Source organism: Kryptolebias marmoratus, linkage group LG24 (assembly GCF_001649575.2).
Source record: "Kryptolebias marmoratus isolate JLee-2015 linkage group LG24, ASM164957v2, whole genome shotgun sequence".
Taxonomy (NCBI): Eukaryota; Metazoa; Chordata; class Actinopteri; order Cyprinodontiformes; family Rivulidae; genus Kryptolebias; species Kryptolebias marmoratus.
The window spans coordinates 11598394-11619930 of NC_051453.1; the positions used below are offsets into that span (position 1 = coordinate 11598394).

The 21537-nt window shown below is 37.9% G+C and overlaps 2 protein-coding genes across 8 annotated transcripts in view; one reads left to right on the top strand and one right to left on the bottom strand.

The window, feature by feature from the left end:
* The window catches only part of elavl4 (ELAV like neuron-specific RNA binding protein 4), a 70771-nt gene extending 60966 nt beyond the window's left edge, over nucleotides 1–9805 (bottom strand). For 5 of the 6 annotated variants that reach the window (XM_025004016.2, XM_017407191.3, XM_017407189.3 and 2 more), the window contains exon 1: nucleotides 8342–9126. In XM_025004016.2, the coding sequence (XP_024859784.2) occupies nucleotides 8342–8473 (132 nt within the window). In that variant the 5' untranslated portion in view covers nucleotides 8474–9126. Of the gene's footprint in view, nucleotides 1–8341; nucleotides 9127–9157 lie in introns of those variants that run through there. The other variant, XM_017407193.3, reaches the window with a different exon arrangement.
* A 4320-nt stretch (nucleotides 9806–14125) lies between these two features.
* The window catches only part of agbl4 (ATP/GTP binding protein-like 4), a 251446-nt gene continuing 244034 nt past the window's right edge, over nucleotides 14126–21537 (top strand). For both annotated transcript variants that reach the window (XR_001808379.3, XM_017407166.3), the window contains exons 1-2: nucleotides 14126–14231; nucleotides 14967–15089. Coding sequence is in view for 1 of the 2 variants with exons in the window: in XM_017407166.3 (XP_017262655.2) it covers nucleotides 14126–14231; nucleotides 14967–15089 (229 nt within the window). In the remaining variant the exon portion in view is untranslated. The remainder of the gene's footprint in view (nucleotides 14232–14966; nucleotides 15090–21537) is intronic.

Below are 21537 nucleotides of genomic sequence, written 5' to 3' on the forward strand. Positions count from 1 at the left end.
ACGAAAACTTTCTGATTTAGCAGGAAAACTTATCTTTGCGATTGCAAGCCGGATTCTGATAGAATTAATGCAAACAAGGGCGAGACGGAAAACACATTGTGAAACAGAAATATCACCATCAGGCACTAAAATATTCACTGGGAACAAAACAGCTTTTCAACAGAGCTGAGAACAACACAATTACTTATCAACATATACATCACATAATTTATAGCAGCCGGCACATCAAAACAGTCTTTATACATTTATTAGTGCAGCGTTTTCTCCTCTGCTGCGCTTAACTGATGCTCCTTTTGATTCGCCCTTGACGGATGGATTTAGTTACTCTATTGAAGTTCTGGCAGAAGTAGCATCTTGCTGTGCTACTCAGACTGATGACTGCCTTTCTGCTGGCAGGTGTCCACCCTCTGCCGGTAACAATCAGCAAATGACTGTCGCAGACTTTTAACGTGTCTGGGTCCCTCAGCGGTGTCACACCCAGCAGCAACACCAAACAACTGTCCACATGATCATATGAAGCTTTCTCTGTGCAACAAGAGTTGTTTGTTTGGACTTTTAGAAATTTTGGATAGGTTTATGATCAGGGTAACATGAAGCTCCTGCTTTGCTGTTTAATATTCAGTCAAACATGATTTTTTTTGTGTGTTAGTTTGTTTCTACTTAAAAGGAGGGACGATTTTGAAAGGACAATAATGTCTAAAACAAAAGCAAAGCTATGACACCGAGATCAGCTGATGTTAAATTGCTTCAAGAAGATTGTCAAGCTTAAAGCCACTCAGACTGAAGCGTGTGTATGAGGGAGATGGGGCCTGGATAAGGAGTAAAAAGGGACCTATGGACTGGATTTAGAAATCAAAATTGAAAACAAATATCACACCTCTCACATTTGAACTCCAAATTATATACTTATCCTAAAAAAAAGATTAAGTTTTTCAGCAAAATAAAAGAATTTGCTCAACATTTTAAAGCAATGGCTCTCCAGTTGGTACAGTTAGAGACATCCCACTGACAAGCTAACTAAAGAGGGGCACATGGGGGGTGGGGTGGGGGGTATGTCATAATGATTACTGACAATGAAATCTTAATTAGGGAGATTGAGCTTAGTGCTTTGAAATAATTGTTTCTGGTGCTGAATGAGAAAATGCTGACATTTCACTTTGGAGAGCCTAAAAGCTAAATCCTAAATTTGGCTGACATTTTACAAATGTGACATTTGAATGACATATGTTCTATAAATGTACACTATTTTAAGACTTGTATTTGGTAAAAAAAAAGTCAAGCTAATCTAGTTGGAGCTTTCCCTCTACATCCTTTTCCCTCAGTGACAGCAGGCATGATGCACAGTCAGCTTAACCCCTGCCTGTGTCACACTCTTAGCTGGAAACTCTTAAGATCAGAAGTGAATTCTTCATGCTGATCTCAGGACATGGGTCTGCTGCATTTGTCACAGCCACTTTCCTCAACTTTAACTCAAATCTATTTGCTGAGGCTGGAGTTATGCAGACTGCACAGATGTGATGGTGGAGCTGTTTGAAAGCAGGAACTCATTCAGTCACTATGTGCATGAACTGTGGATAGCTATTTTTATGTTTTGATTAGTTAGATTTTTATTTAGCACGTTTCACATCAGAGGGCAACAAATGCTTTATAAATATATGGTTTTGGAGAACATAATAATGGTCTTTCAGGTCTTTGTGGCTGTAGCTCACAGTAACTCAAACGAGAGAAGGTTTGAGCCCAGGAAGGCTTAGTAATGCATTCACTGTTGGAACTGGCATGTGTTCTGGCACTGAGCGTGTATTCTCAACAGGACTCTGGTGGATTAGTGTCCATTTGGATGACAGAGCGGTCCGCAGCACAGGCTGACATTCAACTTCATGGGGTCCGCAGTCCTCACACTGATCATAAAGTTCAGCCTTGCTGTTATCTTTTATCAATACATTTTAAAGGCATGCAAAGACATTATATTCAAAGTCAGAAAGGTGTGTGATGAGCAGGACAGCAAAGTGTTTTGTATTCTACACGTATCTTGTGTTGTAGTGTGAACCGGGTGTGCAAGATGAAGCCGAGGCCACGCTGCAGTGTGGTGGGTCAGAGGATCACAGGGGTTTACTGGTGGGCTCGGGGCTGCGAGGAAGGCAGCCCGTTTCACGTTTGATCCCGGTCGGGGTCCATCCATGCACACAGGGCGACTGCTGTGGTCCATCTGGTGCAGGCTTTAATCACAACTCCCCCCACTTACATAAACACACACACACACTACAGAAACACAAAGCACATAAAGCTTCTCAACCAAGGCTGCTGCTCACTATCAGACCTTTTTATTCACGTTATTTATTTTCCATCTATCCAGTTATTTATTTGCAGAAACAATCCCTGTTTTTCACCTTTATACAGTCTGCTGCTCAGACCTCAAGCAGAGGAAAAAACATGTAAGGCCTGCTGTCTGTCATGGTGTCTTAAACCTCATAAAAAATCTCACTATCAGATCTGCTTAAATGACTGCACCGTGGCTTTTGATAAGAAATAACCTTTCAGAAATTAGACACATCCAGAGTCTTTTACAAGGCTGGCCATCGGCACCGTGGACCAAAAACCCATGCCCATGCTGCACAAATCCATCTCTGAAAATGTCACTTCATGCTTGAAGAAAACCAAGTGTGTAATGCAGCGGAAGGGAAAAAAGAACAACTCAATGGGTTTAAATGCCTACATGCTTCGAGACATGTTTCAGTTCTTGTGTTGTTGAGACTTTCGACTGATTAAAAAGCAAAAAAGTCAACAGAAGTAGTTTTTCACTGTGGGAAAAGCTAGACTTTATGTCAAAACGTACAAAGGGAGTGTACACTTCATTGAAATTAAACTCGCTATTGTGATTTTCTGAAAGGAAAGGTAAATAAACGTACATTTTTACAATAGAAGGTCTTGTTAATTTACTCACTTTAAATTCATGCCTTCTATGCAGCTGTTAGAATACCTTTTAATAATACTAGAGTTAAATGATTAGCCAATATTGATGTTAATGTTTAGGTTCTGTAGGGAAATTATTATTTTTTCTTTTGTTTTGGTTATTTCCCAATAAACCTTAATTTAATTTGCCTGTCAAGAGCTATCAACAAAAAGAAAATTTGTATAGTAAATCTACTTTCTTGTCTTATGTACACACAATGTTCAACTCCAGACAACTCCAAGAAGAACCAGCGGTGAGGCACAGAAACTACAACGATCACTTTTTCTTTACACTAATGCACAAGTCAGCCTTACATCATTTATTCATGGTGACAGCAGATATTTTGCCTCATCCCCGGCAATTAGCAAATCAATAAAAACGAACCAGCTCTGAAACCATCAATTCTTAGAGGAGACGAAACAGTGTTGTTCATCAACATGCCAGGATCCCAGACACAGACAATCACTCACCTATCGGCAGTATTGCCAGAACCTCAGCATTTACAGTCGCTGAGCTGCGAATAATAGGGCACATTTCCTCATGTGACTGCTTTTAAAATGACGGGAGCATATTTGTTGTTTGGTCAAAGGTCTGTTAAAGGGGAAAAAAGACCACTTCATGTTCTTTTTGTCAGAAAATTGTGTTTGCATTATCAATTTTTTGTCCAGTGTGAAAGAGGAATGATCTGAATTCATCTGAGTGAGATTATCACAGATGGAGATGGGTCAGTGAAGGGCTCGCACTGGCTAATACCTCTTTTGTTAGGGTTTGAAAGGTTGACATATATCCACACAGCTTTTGATATTGCTGTCAGTTTTATAATTATTTCAGTAAAGCTGAAAGATCTAATACATACCTCAAACATCTATTTTATGCAAACAACATAGTCCTCTAAAATTAGATTAGATTTAGTGGTGAACCTGCCAAACAAGAAATATTTTTTTCATCCTATTTTTCTGGGGATAACAAAATACCAGAGCAGATTTGCAAACACAGTGCTTCCTTCTCTTCAGACATGTCTGTTTTCTTATTCTTTCTGTATTTATCCTTCTTAAGCAACATAAAACAACTGCAACTGAATGCGAGAACATTGCTCTGGACAGACAACAAATTTTTCTTTGAAAAAGAAAAATGTTGGAATTTTCAGGAAAAAGAGCAACCTTGTAATTCTTTAAAAGAGTAAACTGAACAAAAAGAAACTGTTTTTTTTTTTCAATCCCCTGAAAATAAATTGTTAAACTTATAATAAATTCACAAGCCTACTAGGATATATAATCCACTAGATAATTTGTGATAATTATGATTTAGTAATGCTAATCTGTGCATTTAAAAAATCTGTCAATCAATGCAGGAATAATAGCAGACTGAATAATTTAGCTTTAGCTTTAAGTGGTGGGTGTGACTCCTTTGTTTACAGCTGGATTATACGTTGTTCTTTTCTTTAGTCTTTATATTATTCACTCATCCGTCATTTAGGAGAATTTAGCACTTTGTTATAGCTGTGTTTATTTTAATAAATGCAGGAATACATGTAGTGCTGCACACAGTTTACTAAGAAAACAAAAATGTGAAATTTGAAGTTTGATGGCAGTTAACACTTATGCTGGAAAAACAGCTTATGCTGAATGTTAGTATGTATGAATTACATTAAGAGCTTAGTTTTAATTCTTGTCTACAGAGTTGATAATGTATCATAATGTGTATTGTAATGTGTAATCAATGGGGAATTGTTTATTTTTGCTATGAAGTGGTGTGAAGTATGAAAAAAGCATCTTGCATATGTGGTAAATTGTACAAACAAAAAAGACAGAGACAGAAGGTGTAAAAATGGCAAAGAGGAGAAAGAGTCTACTTAGCTTGCAGTGTTTGTGTACAGTATATAGCTGTGAGAAAAGGTGTGTGTGTGTGGTGTATGTGTGTGATGCGTGTGGGGGTGCATGAGCCTGCAGACACCTGCTCCATTCTGCAGTGATGGCTCCCAGCGGGACATAGGCTCAGCTGCTGATCACTAGGCCCTCCCTGCAGCACTGGTGGCCAACACGCACACACACACTGACACACTCCTCTTCCAACAAATGTGAACCCTTCATGCTCCCTCCTTGCAGTGTTTCTCGTAACTGACACACCACATGTGCTCAGATCAGCCATAAACATGACACGATGCACAAGCTGCACAGTCAGTGTTCATGTGGTGCTGAATGTAAATTCAGTGATGCAGGGTGGTCCTAACTCGCTCCACTGTAGTGTATGATATGCTATAGGCGTGATATGGTTGAAAAGGGTGTCATTTTTTTATTCTATATCCCTGTAGCTAAAAGGCTTTTGCTGCAGCACTTTAAAATCTGAAACTGTCAGGGGAAATGATCAACTGACATGAGATCTTTTTCTTTATTTGCAGTTATTTTCTAAAATATTTCAGTCTTACAACTGCTAATTTAAAATTTATAGCAGATCACCTAATAGTTCAGAACATTATACGAAAGCCACATTTGTTTGTTTTTTTTCCCTCAATCTCATGTTAATCAGCCGCTATTGTACTTGTGGCGTGATTATCATTTCTGATCCTGCAATTTGCACATTTCTGCGTTTCTCCGTCTGTGAGCGTCTCTTTCGCTTTCAGTGCCGTCCTTCAGTCTGCTGCACCTGTTTGTGCCTCAGTGACAGCAGGGTTGCAGAGCATAAATGAACTAATTTCCTGGATATAGACAACACGGCAATCAAGGCACGGAGAAATGCAGTGAGCGGCAGATGGAAGCAGCTAATTATTGTTATGAAATAGAGATGACCTCTAACTATCTGCTGGCTGCTTATATTCCGTGGTGACACACGTTTGCCAGCTCTTATGCCACCAATCACCCCTTTTTCCCCTTCTTGTTTTTTTTGTTGCATTTTGTAGGGATTATAAATGACTTCAGGCAGGTTTGAAATGCAGCCGCTCTTTCTTTGTTAAATGTGGAAACAAAAAAGATTGCAGTTGTCAAACAAAGCCCAGTGTCACATAGAAGAACGGCAGCTGCCTGCAGTGGGTAATCAGTGCAGCTTTCTCCAAATTAACAGCATTCAGCTCTGAAGCATGATGCACAGAGTGTGTTTGTAGACGTGGGTTTTTGGAAATTGGATCTCAATGCTGGAAAAATTTGAATCAATTGCAATTTCATTTTTGTTAGCGTGTTATCACCAAATTTCACCGCTTTGTCTAAGGTGGACATTGTGACCATCCTTGTGCTGTAATCTAAAACACAAGAACGTTAGTTTGAATTTTATTAATCCTGCGCTTCTCCCTGTGCCTGAGTTCTAATCGCTCAGGAAATTAATTCTTTGAATGCTCTTTTAAACGGCACTGCCTTACAAGCTTTAACCACAGGCTGCACAACTGAGAACATGCGCACAGTCACAAAGGCAAAGCAGGCTGCACAAAAAAATCTTCAATTATTGCAGTCACAACAACCAAGTAAGGGTAAACTATGCTGCACATATTCAATGTATTGAAGAATAAAACATATTTATTAAATTGTGCAATGACTATAAATAAAGCCTATTAGCTTGGATTTTAAAGAATAATATCCTTCACAGATGTGTTTTGTTTAAAAAAATGTATTAATGTGCAGCAAAAATTTACCTGCCACTTTTATTTCCTTTTAGTAGCACCAGCTTTAAAAAATAGCAATGCTGCTTTGGAGGCTTTACACACCAAAACAACCAGAATCTTCCAGCACATTTCTCTAATGTATGCAAATGATCTTGCTGTGCTTAATGAAGGCACCATTAATCACTTTAACGATGGTCTTTTTTAACCAGGGTAATCATGCACATGCGCACATGTACACACACACACACACACACTTTCAAATACACAAGCACATGCGCTTCTGCCACAAAGACAATCATCATCAGAAATGTCGAGATTACAAAAGTGCAAAATCCTGCAAACTAAACTATTACCAAACCTTTTGATAAAAAAATGAAGCTCTAAATAACAATGTTTTGAATTATTTTTATAAATATATTTGATTTTTACTCTTTAAATTTGCCATATCTGTTGATTCTTTTTTCTATAACTTATAGTAAAATTAAGCTAGACATCTTTTCATCATGCTCCACCCTAAAAATGTCACTAATCTCTACAAAATTCCATCGATTAAGGCGCTGAAAAGATTTCCAAAGCAATGTCAACATGTCAATTGTCTTTGCCATAAATCCAGCTGATTAGTTCCTGGTTTCAACAAATAATTTATGGTCCAGCACTTTTATGCAAACAGCTGAAAACACTGTTGTGGGTCTAAACAGGAAGCGGAAAACACAATGCTTTGTGTTCTGTAAAACATCAGGAAAACACTGAACAGATGGCTTTGAACTTGTGTAAAAAATTCAAAGCGAAAACTTAAAAGAAAGACAAAAAAAAACAAAAAAAAAAAATTTTTTTTTAAAGCCCAGCTCCTCACGGACGTATTCCACTGCTTATTCCCTTTCCATGAATTTACATACACTTGATGGAAACCCCTGGGTACAGTCAGCAGCATGACAGTCGGTTATGAAGGCTTCCGGGAGGCTCCGGGGTGTGGATCTGAGCCAGTTTGAAGGGGAGCCGAACCAACGAAGAGCCCACAGCAGATTAGACACCCACAGCTTCATGTCGCTTTTATGCGGCAAGTGAAGGATTTTCTTACAACGCTTTTTGCCTAAACGCTTAAGGTTTTTCTCATGCCCTCTTTTTGCCTGTGGTTCCTTTTCCCCTCAAGTAATCTTTACTATGTAAATTGCAGAGTAATGTTGACTCCAGTGGAAAATGTATATGTACAGACTTGCTGTTTTCTCTGATTCTGTACTGACACTTGTAGGATAGTGATTGGAATTAACTTGATTGAATCCAGTTTAAAATGAACTTTTCTTAAGGTTATTTTTAAAGAGATTAAAGTTATTAAACTGAATTATTGGCAAATGTATAGCTACTGCATATCTGTGTTTTTATACCGAAAAAATTGTATTCAACATCAAAGGACAAATTAAATATTGAATACTGTGGGTTCTACAAAATTTACACAAATTTACCAAAGATATTACCCACTCAGATGCACACTCACGCATGCATGCATGCACACACAAACACCTCAAATTCCCTTGACAATAATATGACTGGCAGAGGCTAAAGACAGAGTAGGCGGCCGTAATTGAACAAACATAACAATGTAAATATTTACTAATGCTATCCACTGGGGATACAGACAGAATCCCACAAATTGATTTGCTCTCTTTTTTTACCCTTTTTGCTCTTTTCTTTAACACACAAAACATCATTTTCAACCAAACTAACTACCACAATAGTCTCTTCCTATTATGCTTGTCCGTGTTTGTTAAAGAGGTGGAGATATATTGGTCTGTCTATCCTCTTACCAGGGGTGACCTGTAGCCCATCTGGGCGGGCGATGACAGGAGATCCCTGGGAAATAGCGGCGAGTGTGTCTCGGGGACGGAGCCCACGCCACTGGCTGCTAGTCCCGAGAGCTGCCCGTACCTTGCCATCATCTTGAGATGCTGCTCACAGAACACACACGCTCATACAAAGACACGGGAGGAGAGGGGGAGGAGAGACAGGGGGGAAAAGAAGGGGGGGGGGGTGTCAGAGAAGGGAAGGAGAGCAGATAACAGCAGGTATGGGAAGGACAGTGGGAATGGTAAAGGACAGAAGAGGGAGTGAAAGGGGGGAAAAAACTTGAAGAAAGAGGGAGGTAGACGGGTTTACACGAACACTTTGCTCACACAAACGCCATGTGTGAACATGCAAGGCACACACACTCACACTTACACTTGTGCTGTCCGTGCACATAAAGGTGCACAGTTTTAGCCCCAGGTGTGTAATTTCACAAGCAAACCTATGTTTGATGGGCTTGGTAGCTACCGTGGTTTCATTACAATGGGAAGGGGGGGATCTAAAGTCTCTGTACTGGCTGTCTCTGCACATTCACGATTACAAGGCAGAATGAGTGTCAGAAGCATAGCAGTCCCTTTTCTGTACCAACCAGCGTGCTGGGGAAATAACCAGCTGCTGTTATCAATCATCCTCTGTCTTCTGGGTGTGAACATACAGAGGTGCAGGGACGCACACACACGCACATGGACATACAATAATACAAATGACAGAATGGTTGGCAGCAGACATACACAGGCGAGATGTCGACACAAATAAAAAGCAAATGCAAATATCTTTACCTCATTGCTCAACAAAGCAGCGTTGAGTGTTCGGCTTATTTCAAACATGTTCAGGTTCGATGAAATATATATATATATATATGTATATATATATATATATATATATATATATTGTTCTGTCCTTTAAGTTTTAGACTCTCTTCAGTTTCTACGATTGGGAGTCTGTCACTCTGTCCCAGGAACACAGAAAAATCAAGAAAAAAAATCAAATCAACTGAAAAAAGGAGGACAAAAAAAAAAAAAAAATTCCCTTTAATTTCTGATTTTGGAGCGGTGATTTTTCAGTCCTCTGCTTTTTTTTTCTTTTATCTTTTCTCTCTCTTTTTCTGCTGATGCTCTTCTGCTGGCTGTGGCTGTTTAGTAGAGGCGTTTGTGCCCGGGGTCTCCGCACACGTCTGAGGAGTCAATACGCTGCTCTCTTTTAAAATCTCCCCAGAGTCAGCACATTAAAAACAGGCCGTCAGTGGGTCGGTGGGTCGGGCTGGCGGGCTTGCTGGCTCCCTTATCTGTCCCCCGCACACTGGCTCACACAATACGCTCCGATCCTCACACTGCTCGCTAGCAGATTAGCCTGTCCCAAAACATAGCACTTAGTTTAAACTCCCCTCCCTTTTGCTCTCTTTTTCCTCTCTCTCACTTTCTCTGTGGATCGTTCCTTCTGGCTCCCCTCCCTCTCTCCATCTCTCCCAGCATCCCTCTCTCTCTCTCCCCCCAACTGCTCATGCATTCAGGCAGCTACAGTTCACTGTGTCGCCACAAGGTGGGAAGGCTGTTCTTGCATCAGCACCACCACATCTCCTCCTTTCTGGGCTTCTCCTAACACTTAGAATTTTCTCTTTTCTCTTCCTTTTCAAGTGAGTTCATAAGACACGAATGTAGACTGAAAATGCTCATTTTCACTAACAGACAGAACAAACAACTAGGATTAAAAAAACAAGTTAGATGATGTAAAGACTAATTTTATTCGGTTTGATTAAGATTATATTTTAGCAAGAAAAAAGTTTTTCAAAAAGGAAACATTATACAATAAATGCATAAAATGAAAGTAATAAACCTGAATACTCAAAAGCGACAAGAGGAGAGTTGAATTTAAGGTTACCCCCAGGAAACTGAGAAGAAAGTGGGGCTGGGCTGAGCATCAAGGTCAGGTGGTTGTCCTCTTCCTCAGCAGGGTGTGGCACAGAGATGACGAAGCAGACAGTCACAGTCGTGGCAGGAGATCCCAACTCTGAAGCAAACAAAACAAACAAGAATAACACCGGTAATAAATAGGATGCTATATCTGTATGTGGCGTGGTCCAAATAAAAAAAAAGATACAAATGTCTTTAAAGTTAATTTATTTTGAGGTAAAATATTTATGATGTGGGTGATGCATCTTCATCACCGTTAAACCAGTCTTAGTGGTGTCTTACTCATGTATTCATCAACATGTCAAAGGAATCCTCCTTCCCACTACTTTAAATGTGCTTTTCTCTGTCTTGGATCCGAGTTGTGGTGGTGGCTGGAGGGGGGGCAGTTAAAAGCAGCCTTATTGACTCTGGACCATCTGTTTTGGTGGATGCTGTCCAGCACAGAAGAGAGAGAGGGGACAGGTGGAGAGGGATGGGTAGACACAGAATGTGGCGGATAATGCAAAAAGTGACGAGAGCATGAGAAATGGTAGGCTGCAAAGCAAAGTGTTAACAAATTGCTTGTTTTAACTGGTGTTTATGTTAACAGGGATAAGGAAAATATGTAGTGACTCAGTAATGAAGGGTGTGCAATGTGACATTGGCTACACATTTTAAATTAGCACTTCAAAAAACAATATATTCATCTGTGGCAGGATATGTGAAAGCATCATTAACAACATTCCTGTGTTGTGACACTGTTTTATTGTTTTGGATCCAAATCTATTTTTTTTTCCTCTTTCTTTTAGAAAAGGGCTGCTGTAGTCACATCTCTGTTTCGTAAAGCTCGTGGTCTCTGGGGGCAGCTGGTCCAGCACAGCCCTGGAGGGGGCTGTCAGTTGAATCATCCTGAGTGAGGGCTGATTCCTCAGTCAGCTGCCTCTCAAGCCTTCCTCTCTGACCCACCCTCACTCCCCTGAGCCTCCTGATTCCTGTCACCATAGTGATTCTCTGTGTAGTTCTGCCTGGTCCCTGCACCCAAGCTGACCCGCCCAGTGTCTCACACCAGCCTGTCTCTAACTCTGTGCACCTTGTTCCCCTCCATGTTTTGGTTTTTGCATGACTTGTTCCCTCATTGACGATGACCTTTATGTGTGAATGTGCTCAGCTAGCCGGGTAAAAAGGGTTTCCCTGTACTTCGAGGGACATAAATACAAAAACACAGATTTGCTACCCTTAAAATCACTCACACACATCAGCTTTCAGGCTACAGTCGTAACCAAGGATATGTTTCCTTTCTCACTTGTGGTACACAAATTTAAAGAGTTATCTGATTATGTTTTAGTAGTTAAAAATTCATTTTAAAGAAGACAAATCTTGATAATACTATTTGCTATGCCAAAGCAAACATTTTTCCTGGGATTTTAAAATGTTTTTTAACAGAACTGTAATGATGTTGGGAGTCCTCCAGTAATCAGCAACCTGAGCTTAAAATAGCTTTTATTTGTTTGTTTGTTTAATTCAAACCACTACAGAAACATGTGAAGCACATTAAAATGTTCAGAAATCATTGGAGGTTCAAAATTCTTCTATCAACATGATGAAATGTGCTTTGATGAGACATAATTAAAACTCTGAGAGACCATGACAAGTAGATATGTCTTTCAGGTTATTATTGGCTACTGCCAAAAGGGAAAGGGCAATCATGTTTTTGCCTGTGTTTGTGTGCATGTGTATATTTGTGTGTGTTTGTCATATTAGTAAAATATCTTATGGACCTCTAGACTGATTTTAAATAAACTCTCACAGAGAAATAATTGGATGTACATCAACAGCTGATAAATTTTTGGAGTCAATGCAGTTCAAGATGGCTGCAACCTAAGCAAACACAAAGATGACTATGACTATATTGAGCTAAAATTTGGTGTGGTCGTAGCTGGCAGTAATTCACAACACGTAGTCCAAGCACTACACATAACTCCATCCCTTCTCATCATAAAGATGATCTTAATTTAAAACCTTGGCATAAAAGGTGGCAAGTGGCTTTAAATTTAATTTTAATTACCTTGGTTACATTTCTATGCCCACATTATAACAAGAACTACGTAGTACAGCATATTTAAGGGTGTAGCATAGACAGAACAGTTGTTAATCTTACTTTAAAAACCTAAACATTTTAAAAAGTTACACATAAATACAGCAAATGACACTTGAATAGACAATTGCTGCCATAAAAAAAATTCCTCAGCTTCACACTTTACTGTAAGATGTACAAGATACAACAGACAACAAAGTTGTGACTTTGGACATGTCAATTCCAACATTTTTGTCACGTTACATCACTCGGCAATTTATATAAAAAGTACAAGTTTATTTTGAAATAATAGCTCAACTTTTTAATGAAGTTGTGTCTTGTATCTGACCAACACAAACCCTTTAAAAATAGAAAATAAAGCCAGGATCTTGTGATAAATTCAACTTTTCCCATGCAGCATCTCCTTCTGATAAAAGCTGAAAAACAGGAGAACTTGTAGCGTATCTAATTCATTCTTCTCATGCTCCATAATTCAATTTCAATCTCTTTCTTGAAAATGAATGATTGCACCACCATAAAGCTCTTTAATTGGCATAGTGTTAAAGGAATGACATAGCACGGAGGACAGCTATTCAATTTTCAATTTTAACAAAATATTACACAGCTGCTCTGAATTCTCTTCCTGTCATCTGAGAAATAATCATTCAGATCTATCCACTTCACTGCCTGTTGATGCTTGCCATCATATACAGATCACACACACGCAGAAAAATCATTGCCCTCTCTCTGCTCTTATTCATTTGGTCCTGTTACACACTGCTTATAACCTGAAAATTAACAGCAACCTGTATGCCTCTTGCTCCAGGAGCAGTGCGGCTGCTCATTTGATCTACTTAATCAGGTGCTGCCTTTGTAATGGGAAAGGAATAGGGCCAGGCTTGATTGGCCCTGATGACATCTCTGCTCCAATTGTCTAGAAAATCTTCAGCTCTAATCAATCTGCTGGATAATTCACAATCTCTGACTGCTGCTTGCAATAATTGGCTTATTTTTCTCTCAAAATACCATTAAAATGGGGCTTATTTCAGATATGGCTTGAATAAAACTGAATTATGTCCAGTATACAGATTACATTGCAGTAAACTGGGAGCCTTCTCTTGTATATACGGTCTGCAGAATGTTAATGTTGCTAATCCACCATGTTGCACAGAGACACTAAAACATTTATTTCTGTTTATTTTAGTTATGTTTGTGGAATCCCAGAGCTATGGAAATGTTTTTAAACTACCCTGAAGTTCTTTATTCTTCACTTTTAGTCAGACTTTCTTTTAATATTTGGTCATGCCTTTCAGAGACAAGAAGGGGAAATCCAGCAAAAACCTGAAACCTGACAGATGCATCATCTTTTAGTTGATCATCTGTATGCCAAATACTCAGTTGATAACTTTGTGAATCACATTGCTGCTTCAAAAATACTATGTTTGGTGTCAAACTTTGTTATATTTGGCATTTTACATAGGTTTAACTAAACTAATAGGACCAAATTGTGTCTTTGTCTCAGACTGTCAGTAACTAAGTGCGTAAAATCCTATTTAAAACAGCTTATTTGCTAAAATGTTTATGTGTTGACACAAGAGTGGTTCTTGAGTTTAGAAAGCCCTTTTTGGCCTAAAATATTTATAGATCAGGCAATAAAAGCAAACAAAATTAAAAAATCCTTTCCAAAAAAAAAAAAGTGAAAAGCAACCAAAGTCTGAGTAAACAAACAAACAAAACTTACTTGCTTAGAGCTAACACAATGTAAACCCTCTGATAGCTGACTGATGGAGAAGACGTTGCTCCGTTGCTGTGGCAACGCCCAGAGAGCGTCGGCTGCTCGGAAACAGATGGAGAGGAAGATGGAGAACACTGTTAGAGACGTCGAGGCTGGTGTGTAAAAATGAGCTTTATGCGGCTTTCTCCACACTGTTATGCAGGCAGAAGAGAGGACGTGGTGCACTACTGTCTGACAAATAATAAACGCGTTTATCATTATTGTTTAGCTTGCAGCGAGTCCACATACTGACGCTGGCGTTCAGTGTGCTAACCGATTAGCTAGCAAGGCACTGGGATGTAAACACGAGTCGCATCTCTTGAACTTTTGCGCTTCCGACGTTAGTGCACCGTATTACGAAAAGGTCTGAGGAGTTTAGTTACCTCACGGAAAGGCTTATGACAAATTCTTGCATTTTAACGAAACCATTTAGTTGTATGGACGAGCAGCACCACAGGTGCTCTGTGTATGTGCTAACTAGCTGTATCAGCATACTACACAGGAGCTAATTAGCCAACTGTCGGTTACTGAGGTTGCTCAAAACCCGGCGTTTTCCCCATAAATCTTCCCGAAATAAAGCCATAGTTCACAGCAGTTTGCAGCATATAATATTTATCCGTGCACCGAGAAAAACAAACCAGCTACAAAAACAACATGCTTTTAAACCAAGCTTATCAGCTGTATTGAATTTGGCAATTTGGGTTTCTGCAATGATGAGTGAAACGATTAGTTTGTGCTTGAACGTTAAGCTTTCATGTATACATTTATTTTTTTATTTCCTGCAGCACGATATTAGGCAACTCATCTGGACAGAGTTAGACTTATCAATCCTAATATGACACTTTCTTCAGATAGTGAAGCTGGAGGAGAGGATGCCTTGGTGGGAAATGTCAACAAGCTGATGGTGAGCCCACCAGGATACTCAGGAGTGCAGCGGAAAGGACATCTGGTTTTTGATGCTTGCTTTGAAAGCGGTGAGTAGAAAAGCCAAAACAAAACAGAGCAACAACAAAACAGAAAACAGCATTTGAGAATGTTGTGTAACTTGTAACTACCAGTGTGTACTTTTGGGCAGTTTGTTGGCTGTGAGTAACAAACATGGAACAATGTACAATTAGGTTAGGGTGTCAAGGTCCAACACTAGAAAAAAGGTAATTTAAAGCCATTTTCATGCATTTTTATTTTGCCCGAAGTCATGGATAATGTAAGAAACATACTTGCAAGATTAACTAAACCTATAAAAACTGCATCATAAACAGCGTATACTGGAGAGATCCAGATGTGAAATCTCATTCAGAATTAGTTCTATGTAATGTTTTATTCATATTTGCATTACCTCACATTAAAGCTTTATTAAATAAATCTGGAATTTCAAAAGTCCAACGATCACATTAAAGTGCAGATGATTTGGATGGATAAAATAGCCTTATTATATCTAATAACAACCCCACCTGTTTGTTTTCACCTCCACCTTCTTGTAGTAACTATTGTATTATAAACCTCACTGCTGTCATATGTAGTTGCAACTTTACGCAGTTGTGAATAGATTTAGCTTGAAAAGCTTATAATTATGAACCAGAATTTATGAATACATAAATTTAGGTCTATTTTAATGCACAGCTTCTTAACATAAAGGAAGAAATTCTGCAGCTAACTGTCTTTTATGCCTGTTCACCTCAGCATTCTCAGATTTGTTTGGCACTTCGTTATACGGTCAGGAGGCATGGGAGCATGTGCAAAGTGTAAACGTGTGAATCTCACAGTGCATGAGAGTGAGAGTTAGCTCTATTAACAGCTACTTCGGGTTAACGTTTCATTTCACAAGCTGAATATTGAGCAACAATTTTTTTAAAGAACTTCAGCTAGATGCTACAGAGTGCGTAACACTTTTCTGTACCATTTGTCTTGTGTGTGTGTTCACATGTGTGCTTAAGTTGATGTGGACTTATATATACATATATACATCTGTAGTCCTTAACAGAGGAAAATGGTGGCTGTAAGGGTGCATATTTTTCATGATCATACAGATATAAACAGCTGATTTTGATGATTTTTTTGTTATTCACTAAAACATGCAAAAATATTACATTGGGTTTTGTTATGAAATGAATATTTTATTGACTTTAGTAATTTTTTGTACTTCACATTTAAGTCATATCAAGTCAAGTCAAATTTACTTATATAGCACTTTTCAGCAAAAAGGCAGTTCAAAGTGCTTTACATAATTAAAAAACAAAAATACAAAGTCATCATGAAAACACACAGATTAACATAAAAAACACACAGGCTGGAGATCTAAAAGAAACTGAGGAAAACCAAACTAAGACACAATAAACTGAGTTAATTAAGGTAAAACAAACTGAATAAAATAAATGAACAAAAGTAGAATAAACAGATGAAAAACCAAGTTAGGAAACTAAGATATAAAAAAGATAAACTAAAGTTATCTAAAACACAAGCTAAGATAAACTAAACTAAACTAAAATATAAAATAGGCTTAGCCGAGCAAAACTAAAATAAGTTTAAGCAAGCAAAGGCAGGATAAAATGGACTAAGTCATACTAAAAGAAACTGAGGAAAACCAAACTAAGATATAATAAACCGAGTTAATTAAGGTATAATAAGCTTGCATAAACTAAACTAGGATTTAAGAACCTCAGCTGAACAGACTAAGATAAACTTTACCTTTGATGATGCTAATTCAATTAAAGTTTCAGCAAATTCAACTATGCTAATGAGATATTGGAGGAGGAAATGTATAAGTGTATAAATAATTCTTTAGAAAAGAAAGTCTTTATACATAAATAGTTATTATTTACTGAATAAGTTTGCACAGGTATTAGTGTAGCTACAATCTAAAAAAAATGTGTAGTATTGTTTAAATTGATCCGTTTCTTTATCTATCTACTTTATGTAAGCCACTCATACAGTAAGCTGAAGTTAATATACCCTGGAGCCCTTTGTTAACGGTCTTTGCTTTCTGACAGCTGAAAGGCACGAGAATCGAAATTATTTTTTTCATCCTTGACAACATCTGTCAGTTATAGCCTCACCCAGACAAACACTGAAGCACACAAAAAAGGCAGTAAATCAGGGAATCAGCAGATCTCTCTGTGGCTGAATCTCTGTGTGGAGATTAGGTTCACATGGCACTCAGATTTCTATTTCCACAGATAAGCTCATTTTAGTTTCTGTAGACTGAGATGAGCTTTGACTTCACTCTGTTTACTTTCTGATGTCTGACCTTGGTGTCGCTTTCAATGACAGAGTCTCCAAATGGGATTTTCTGATGCACTTGGTTTTAAATGAGCAAAAAATCAGTCCACATACAAAAACACTTTTCTTATGGTTGTTACATTAGATCCTTTGTAGTACTACAAAGAATTTCAAAAGTGAAAACTAATCACGTGAAAGCCTTTAAAGAACAAGTCAGGGAATGAAGAAACTGAGACAGTTGTGCACAAGACAGGAAGTATGTGAAGGTCAGTGAACATATACAGCATCAATACATAAAGAACTAAATATGATCCATTTTTGTTCTGAGATATCATTGAGGTTATAGCCCTTTAATAAATTTGCCTTTTTCCCAGATGACATGGCCAAAGAAGCAGAAACATTGATTAATAGGTACTGGGCTCCCACATAGAGATCAGCTAACATACGAGTATCCCTTGATGCAGATGTATCCTCCTGAATGATTTATGAAATTGGTATTAATCTCTTTCCAGTAAACGCATTACTAAAGTTAGAAATGGACATGGATTTAAGTTTTGCCAGTAAATGTCAAATGAATAGCCTATAACTGTCTTTTTTAACCTTCGCTGATTTTATTTACATTACTTCTGCAATGCTCAACATCTGTATATATACAGACGTAAATATATTTGTGTTTAAATCCACAACATCATGTTAGTAAGCTGTGTATGATTTAAGTATTTAATGTGTGTACAAATGGCTTCATTGTCTTTACCTTCATGTTTAGTGGGCATTTATGCAACCTTCATATCATTTTGCCAAGTGATACATTGCTTACACAATACCAGTCTTCCAGGTATTGTACTGTAAAATATTTAACCTATATATATCATACGTTTTCCTGATATTTGAATAATTCAAAATATGAAATTTTGACGAAATAGTCCTTGGATATAAAGTTTGTGGCTGTGTGAGAGAAGCCATCTACTGCTGAACTACCAGTGAGCAAGTTTTCTCATTGCGATGTTGTATCATTGGTCAAAAACATTAATCAATATAAGATGTGCTATTTCATCCAAGCAGGTTAATAACATATTTATTTACAGCAGATTTAGAGCCCGAGCTCACACTAGAAGAACAGGATATTTAATGAAAACATTAGGAAGGCTTGTAACACTGGCTGCTGCTTTTCACACATTCTGAATATTCTGATATTTGTGACACCGATGACAGGTATAAAATTTAAGACAAGTGTGTAAGCTCATGCCAAACGTGCGATTTTCAAAGCTATTGAATTGGTCTTTCATGACAGCCAATATCTGCTTTACTACTCTCAGATTGAATATCTGAAATATGGCACTTCAACCTCATGTTTCCATCAGAAATTTATACATACAACCCTATAACTCGAGGCTCTGTGCTGCCATTTCCACCTCATGTACATTTTTATAAAGTATAGGTCCTAGCTTTTTGTAAGCAGAGAAAAGAATAAAGTTTAAGTTGTTTATTAAAGTAAATCGTGTTTATATGAGTTGTTTGCAAAAGGTAAAAAACCTAATTTACATTTAGATGAGGCTTAATTATCTCTGTTGCCAGCCTATGCTAATCAAGTCAGAGATGGCCCATAGATTTACATACACAAGATGTCTCAGCCAACAGGTCCTTCTCAACAAAACCTACTTTAAGGCACTAAAACCTTTTTTCAATTGTATGCTTACAGTTAACACCCCGTGACCTTTACTTTAGTTTTAGTATGGGAGAACTTCAACAATATAATTGTTTTCTCACTGATCTCTTTTAGTGACGATCAGTATATCCATTAACACAAATCTTGTAATATGTTTTTATTTGCTGGAGTTATCTTTTGATGCCATATAGGACAATAGAAAATAGAAAATTTTGCTCATCTGCTAACACAAAGTTCCAGCCTGTCAAGAGGCAGAGATTCATAAAAGCGATAAAAGAAGCATTAATTATAGTTTAGAGCAGAATCCAAATGACTATCTTATCTTGCTTTGACATGTTTTGGTTGCATGCTTCAACTTTTGACATTTTTAGCTAAGCCTTAAGAAGTAAAATCTTTTGTGAGTGCATCCTCAAAATCTCACTGACTAAAGAGCCATCTGTTGCTGCAAAGGAGGACTTCAGGCATTGTTTTACTGCACCTTTGGGTTGCGCACCAAATGTAATTAAACACTCATTGATTCATCATATAACTCTCTGCTGACAATGACTTGCATGGTCAAATAAAGTCTCCAGGGGTGAAGTGTGTTTAACGGGGTCCATTGATAAGCTCAACTAATAAATTCATTTGCCTTTACTGTCAATTCACTCAATCCAGTCCTGTTTATACTGAACACCGAACAACAGACTTACTGATCTTTATGACACTTAGCACTTCTGACACTTAAAAACATAATCATGTTTTTGTTTCCCTGAGGAAAGGATTGGATGTGTGCCATTTGTCATAACTTGTTCACCTGATCAGTTTAAAATAGGCAACGAGCAGAGTTTTAACATTTTAGTTTTAACGTAATTAAACTCATTTGATGTTAAATCAGAATCACAAAGGACAATAATATTTTGACCATCCTCTAACTGTGGGTTAAGTTACTAAAAAATTGTCACTTAAACTTTCATGATTGGCATATCCTGCCAAGGTGCAGCTGTGCAATAATCTTGGTTTTGTCAGCTTCAAAAATCTACTCCATCATGGAGTCAGGATTTTAGAAATTGCTCTAAAATATGTAACTGAAAACCTGAGAAAACCCAATGTCAAGACTAAAAAAGGAACATTTTTTTTCTCTTTTTGTGGTTAAGGAAAAAATAATGTTTTGAGCATTTTTCCAGTGTTTACTGCTGATGGTTCTATTATTTTTGGGGCTACATTTTTTCCCCCACTATTCTTAGCACTGAATACTGTATTTGATCTTGTCTGACCTTATCTTTTCAGAGGATTTTGTGTTACAGTTGAAATGGTCCTCCAAAAAAATGAATGAGTCATAGTTACGGTGAAATTTCATAAGGAAATATACAAAACCTGAGAGCAAAATGGAAAAATAACTAAGGTAGGGCAGAGGCAGAAATAAAAATGAGCATGAAAGCTGGGATGGTTTGAAGCCGGTATAGGAAAAGCACAGTCAAGCTTGTCAGAAGATATTTATGTACTCCAGAGTGCCCCATGAATCAGGATAGTTGAGTTTTTATTGATTAAAGAAGAGGAAAACGTTTTTACAATCAAGCCAGATGCTCAGAATGAGTGCCTTTAAGAGGTTGATCTTGCTGCAGTCTGCAGCTCTCTGAATAACCTCGTTTCCCTCTCTGATGAAACAATCCAGAGCAGAAGCAGCCCAAGGATCAACATGCATATTTACTTATTTATTTCTTTTGTTAATGCCCTTTTTGTAAATCTCTTTGAGTATAATGTATTTTGGGGGACTTATTGAACATTGTACAGTCATTTGATCTTTGGATGGTTAGGTTTTCTTTTTTATGTATTGCTCAGCAGCCTTAAAATGCTCGGTCTTTGGAGCCTTCCTAAAAGATCCACTTGTCTGAGTGGGAGGGAGCACTCCTGACATCTGATGTATTGAGAAGCACTCCCAGTCTCTCTCTTTCTTACATGTCCTTGGCAGCAAAGAAGTTTCACTGCTCAAATCACTAAATGGCCTCTCCAGTTTTCCCTTTTAGCAGTTTTTTCTCCCCTTTCATTCTTTTAAGTCAGGAGTAGAGTATGGAGATAAATTTGTGCTGTCTAGGGACTGTTGGAAAGACCATTGCTTCTGATTTATTCTATTTACGGGCCATTTGTATCCATAAGAGATTACTCTTTATTATCATTGTGTTTTTTTTATTATCCTCATATCCCATCTTTGACTTTCTCCAGGCATTTATTGTCGGTTTTATTACTGTTTTGAAGCCATTTCATGCTATGTCAGTTGGGATGTCTTATATTGAATTGATCCTGTGAGTAAGCTTCCATCAGGGTTGTGACCAAGCCTAAAGGATTGCATACTGTGTGTTTAAAGCATTCATAATGAACATCTTTTGTTTATCACAAGATAAGACAATCTGGTGATCTTATATCGTGGTCAATCTTGATTTTGCACATGACCTTCACTTTAGAGCAATTGTGTAATTAATTAAGACTTTTCAAACCTTCCAACTTCACATCAATCAATGCACTTTAGTATTGTTTGTGATAGAAATTGTTCAAACTTTAGTTAA